Genomic DNA, 6,000 nt, shown 5'->3' with positions numbered 1-6,000 from the left:
GTTGATTGGTTGTTGAGTTTGGTTTTATTGTTTTTGTGTTTGTTCCTTTTTTTTCTACTTTTTTGTATTTGTTTCTTTGGTTCATTTGGAGGTGGAGTCGAGGGGTTCCTGCTTTTCACAGACCTACTCGCATATTTCATAAAGGTTGCAGTTGTAGATCTGAAGAGTGTGATTAAAGTCCATGAAATATGACGTATTCCGATATGTAATTTGACGGTAGATCTGCGAATGTCAAACTTACCGCTAACTTCGTATGCGTACATACAGTAGACCAGTTTTCCAGATGACTCATGTATGAGGCGTAACTAGTTAAAGGAAAAGAAATTTAATTTAGTGGTTAGAAATATATTGATCCCAATACTGTGGGTTAATATTACGATATGTGGTTCAAGTTCGACACACTGAAAGGGTTACTCTTCAACTTAATTTATGCAGCAACACAGTAACATTGACCGTATTCTTAAAGAACTCATAAAAGAGGGTTTATTATGTTATATGTTCAGTTATCCGTGACAAACAGTTTACAGTCTTATACAGACGATATTCCCAATCGTGAGCATTCCTGATTACTGGTTGGAAAAACTTATTAAGTCGGTTGTCAGGTTTCTTCGCAATTCAATGTAATTTGACCTGGGCGATTTAGCGTCTGGTAACGTATTAAAAAAGTGCTTGGAATGAAGAACCATTTATAGAGTACATAAATAAGGGTACAGTTATATAAAGTAGTTTGTACGTTCACAAAAAGTGAAACTTGAATGCAACTTTGAGAATCTCATTCTCTTTTGGTTTTAAGGTTTGTTTTAGCACACTCCAGGTCTAATGTAATAGAAATTTAGGGGAAGTTTGAAGATAATAGACTGGGCTTATTCAAAGGAACCTCGAGGGTTGCTTTGAAACATGGGCTGCTGTGGAGATGCTTCCAGCTGGGCGAAGTTTGCCCTTATTGTCGTGTCAATAGCCATGGTGCTGGACATAGTGGGTGTTGCTACGACTTCTTGGATGGTGTACAGGATTTCCAGTAGTTATATCAGGGTGGGACTGTGGAGAATGAGTGCCTGCACGGGAACAGCGTGCACGGAGAACGACGTCGCTGAAGCTCTAAAAAGCGGTTAGACCTTTTATATTTATGTTTTGAGAGAGAGAGAGAGAGAGAGAGAGAGAGAGAGAGAGAATCCCAACAAATCTTTGGAGTAATTTCAGTTCAAAATTCACTATACATTTATGTTTCCATCCTTTCTTTTTTTCATCTATACTTGCAGTTTTACATAATTACTCACTCAAGGTATGAGCAAGTGACACTCCTCTTCATGACTGGTTTTATGATCAGAATCTATCAAGCAACGTCGGTTAATATGACGGAAATATAATTTCCGCTGTTTTTATTGATTGATTCATTTCTCGCAACCATGGCCCTTTTAAGTTCTATGTTCGTTTAATGTTTACCCCAAGGAGGGGCATGTTATGACTTTGCCATATTTTCTAACCTTTTCTTTCTTTCTTGGCATCATGAATTAATTAAATTCGGCATTATCGTGTCAATCTTCATTTTTATATTTCAAACATCAATAGAAAGCCCGTGTTTTTTTTTTTCTTCTTTTTCTTTCTTCTTATTAATGAAGGACTAAAGTTAAATACATTCTAATCAGGACAAGCGCAATATCAGGCAGTTGCAGATTGTATTTATTTGAATAAAAGAATAATTTCGTATTCACCTACCATTAGGTATAAAAATTTGACTTATGGATTCATTTTGAATGGAAATTACAAAGTATTAGCGTCGAAGCAGTACTGGGTCTTCGATTTCAATTATAGGTGTAATCGAAAGCTTATTTAACTCTCATTATTTCAATTGAAATGTAATCTACCTCACATGGCGGTGCAGTTTACATTGAAGCAGGTATAATGAAGCCTTCTTATCTTAAGAGTTATCAAAAGGTTCCCTGTCCATATTAAAAACTGCATGGCTTCACATGAAGCTGTATTTTATATTAATACAATTGTGTTCAGATGTAGCAGCCCCGATGGTTCAGTGGATCTGTTTGACAACGTGTTGTTCGACATTTTCTTAGCGGTGAAATTAAACCAAGAATCTTTTGTATTTATCATCACTTTTATGTTATTGTCAACGCCTTTTTTTATGGAAAAGTAGGTGAAATAAAAGTATCGGAAGAAATAACGCCCATCACCTGTCTTCCTCTGTAAACCTGTACGATAATGAAACGAACAGATTTGGAAAGACTAAGTTTTCACTGTCAATATACTATTCGGCTTTTTCTATAAAAATTTGTAGGGAAATAATCAAATAATAAACAGCCGATTCAGGGATTGGGGTATAAGCTAAACAAGCTACAGCTTAGGACCTCACAGTCTGAGGGGACCTATCAAAATTTAAGATTTTGTAAAAAAAAATTGTTACAGTTTTATTATATTCTATATTTAAGTAATAATTCAACCCGTGATTTTTTGCATAATATGTTCACTATTATTATCTACGCAGTATATTTTACACTGTAATAATGAGCAAAAAATTGCCAAGTCCAGTTGTTACACAGTCTTATTCTCTGTTAACACATACCAGATAGGGCCTCTACAGCTTCCCATAGCTTATGGCCTCACCAATTGAGGCCCTGAGCCAACTGTTATTCATACAGAAATAACAAAAGAATAAAAAGCGAATTCCAGGAGAGAGGGGAGTCAGTCTTAGTTATGGTTGTCTATATGTAATGAGGCGTGTTAGATGGTTGGAATATCCATAACCTGACCTTGAATAAGAAGTGGATTTTAATCAGAGATATACTTTCTATTTTAATGACATACCGGAAGCTTTATGGCCACACATGTAAGGATTTGTTTACTGACTACACAAACTTTTTGCTTTTGCGACCTGAACATACCACATATTTTCCATCAGAACCACTGAATATAAATTATAACGTATACAATTAAATATATTTAAAACTATCAAATAGATTTTTCACAATATACAGAAACGGTACGAATATATGTATAAGCATTAAATGTAAAACGTTGATGGGTTCATCTTGAATGGAAAATGCCTTGTATTAGTTTCGAAGCGGTACTTCGATTCAGTATTAAATGTCAACGAAATCTAGTTTAGCTTCAATATTTAACTTACGATAAAAGTTATGTATTCTGACTGGGCAAGTTACTTTAACAAGCCTGCCAAAACTTTTTGATCAGAAATCCTGATATTTTTATTTAGCAACCGTATATATTTAGTAGGCCTCTAAGGTGGCGATTTTTAGCTTCGTATTTTGCAAGGGTTAGACTATTAAAGAGGAATAATTTCACCGTGGTTTCCTCGCTGGTTATACTGGCTATTTAAAAAAGACCTTGTATATCTTAGGTATTGTTCACAGAACTTTTAATTCCCTTTATTTTGGTGTATGATTCACGGGTGCAATATGGGTTATAGAGAATGCAGCTTGGCCTTACTCCAGATGTGCATCTTTCAAAAACTGCTAGCTCCGCTTGGTCATTTTCACTTCTTGAACTTCAGAGGTAAATTGTATTTTTTCAAAAAGAGCCGATAACATTTTTTTACATTTTATATATGTAGTAATTCATCCATTGCACTTTCAGAAGCTGGTATCGTCTAGTTTGACAAAATTCATTTTCCCTATTTTAATAGGTGCTAAAGATAGTGTACTTAAGACTAATTCAGGCTGATTTTTTTAGCATAAGGGAGAAGTCATTTTAGTTACCAGTGTGCTTAGATCATGTACGATTTCCATAAGTACAATATCCAAAGAAATGTTAGCCTCAACACATCAAAGTAACATAGAGGTATGCCAACATTCTCTCCGCTGTGCATGTTTCAAATGAAAACAACTACTTCTTCCATACGTCACTCTCTCAAAAGTACATAATAACTGGTGAGCGCCCCCTAAAGTTATTTGTAAGAAGGAATTGCCGATAAATCAATCATAATTTTTTGTTGTCTTGATTGTTAGTAATCAAATAATGGCCAATTGAGTCTACAGGAAATTCCAAATCGCCTCCCAACATATATCATGGGCATTAATTGGTTGATGAAAATACGTGATTCCAGTCAAATTTATTGTCATAAATACACGCTCTGTTTTGTTTCCCTATTTTCGGCTAAGCGATCACAAACTCGATAACCAGACTAATGTGTAAATTACACCAGAGTCATTATTCACAATTTGGGAACCTTAACTTCCGCGATTTTTATACAAATCCGAATATTCTGAGATGGTGCTAAAAAGCCTGAGAATCCGGCGTTTTTTTTTTCCGGAGATTTTGTAGGCCTGCTTTACGCAGGTATAATGGAGTATTCTGTCTCAGATTTACCAAAACGTAAGTCTTCCTCCTTTAATATATAGGTTACAGTCATTTGCATTACCTTCATATAATGGTGGATGGTATATTGATAACAGCCGTGTCCAAATGATCTGCAAAAAATATGTTCCACATTTTTGTGACAAATTTTTTTCTTCATAATCTTCAGATTTCTTCATGATAACTTTCAGAAACCGTATCAATTGGATAATCAAGAGTGTTGTTCAACTATTTCCTATTGATGAACTGTAACCAATCATAGCAAATTTTCTTTATCTTTTCTGATTTTATTTTCTGTCGAAAGGGTGCAGGTTTGAATCCTACCGTCGGATGAGCCCGGGCAGGGATACTTACAAGAAAGAACTCGCCAATGGTTCGAAAGTGATTGAAACAGTTTAGTGTAGACATGGTTTCCTCTTTCTTTTAATTTGGTTTGTATTGTTCCGATGGATGGATGGATAGATGTCTGGGTGGATGGACATAGTGACGGACGGACGGACAGCTGGATGGATGGATGGATGGATAACAAGTCAAAAATCAACTTTTGAATACCACCATGAGAAACCGTGTAGCACGTATCTGACTTAATCCCGACGACACAGCTCTGTTTTATAATGAACCATGCCTTAAAGCGGCACTACTGAGTAGAATTTTAGCAACATTTTGGGATGGGAAAAACAGCGGCGTCACTATGGAGGTACAGGGGGTGCGGACTGCACTGGGTGACACCATCAGAAAGGATGACACCAAAATGACTGTCTATAGCATTTTTGAATTTATGTGTAGGAAGGAAGTCCATGGTGGTGACACCATGAGTTACCGCACGTGACTGTCTATACAATATTTTTTTAATTTTGTGCAGGAAGCAGATCCATGGGGGTGACATCAGGAATTACCACACCGGGTGACACCAACCCTATGGACGCCACTGGGGCAAAAATATCTTTTTAATAAAGTTACACCCATTTAAAGCCAGAGTGTGTTGCGCACAATAAAAAGGAACCCAGTTAGTCAATCGGTCTTCTTCTTGATAATATTTAAACAAACAGCTGTTCTTCGCATACCCATCCTGGCTTTACCATATAAAGGTGTTCAATTTCAATTTCACGTGTTCCAAAATGTCTGTATAAAGCAAGTACTAAATGTAACGTACTTCTCTTTTTAAAACAATTAATAAAGCTGTTGGTACATATCATTCATCAGTTCATTTAGCTAAGCAACAATCTGATTCCTTGAGAGCGCATTAGCGAGAGCCTTTACGTAACTGATCACGGTCGCAAGTCTGATTAGGCTCTAGGGTAATTGTTTACGTTTCTCCATGTCTATATTTATGTAGCCTGTGAGCGAAACATTAGATTGTGAAATAAACAATGTGGTGATCAGACGTGATTATCTTGACAAGAAAACAAGAATAACAAAGACAGGACTAAATATTCTAACATCATGCAGGAAACACTTAAAGATATTATTTATAATGACTTAGAGTAGAAACCGTTTGCAAAGGGAAAAAAATACAGGAATTTTAATTTTTATTAAATTCTTAAATTTTATTATGAAACTCCAGTGTACTATTCTGACCTTTTGATAATTGACGTCACTTATTATAAGATTTTAACAAAAATATTGCTAATTTAACCAATCCGCCCCATCCGATCCCTTTTCAATGCAATAATCGGT

General features: G+C 35.8%; 1 protein-coding gene across 1 annotated transcript in view; it reads left to right on the top strand.

Moving 5' to 3' along the window:
* The first annotated feature begins 368 nt into the window (after window positions 1-368).
* LOC149801647 (uncharacterized) overlaps window positions 369-6,000 on the top strand; it is a 37,425-nt gene continuing 31,793 nt past the window's right edge. The window contains exon 1 of the mRNA XM_089955919.1: window positions 369-1,108. Within this exon, the coding sequence (XP_089812045.1) occupies window positions 898-1,108 (211 nt within the window). The 5' untranslated portion in view covers window positions 369-897. The remainder of the gene's footprint in view (window positions 1,109-6,000) is intronic.

The sequence above is a fragment of the Sinohyriopsis cumingii genome, chromosome 4 (assembly GCF_028554795.1).
Source record: "Sinohyriopsis cumingii isolate HCF-2022 chromosome 4, ASM2855479v2, whole genome shotgun sequence".
NCBI lineage: Eukaryota > Metazoa > Mollusca > Bivalvia > Unionida > Unionidae > Sinohyriopsis > Sinohyriopsis cumingii.
This window is presented reverse-complemented; position numbering and strand designations above follow the sequence as displayed.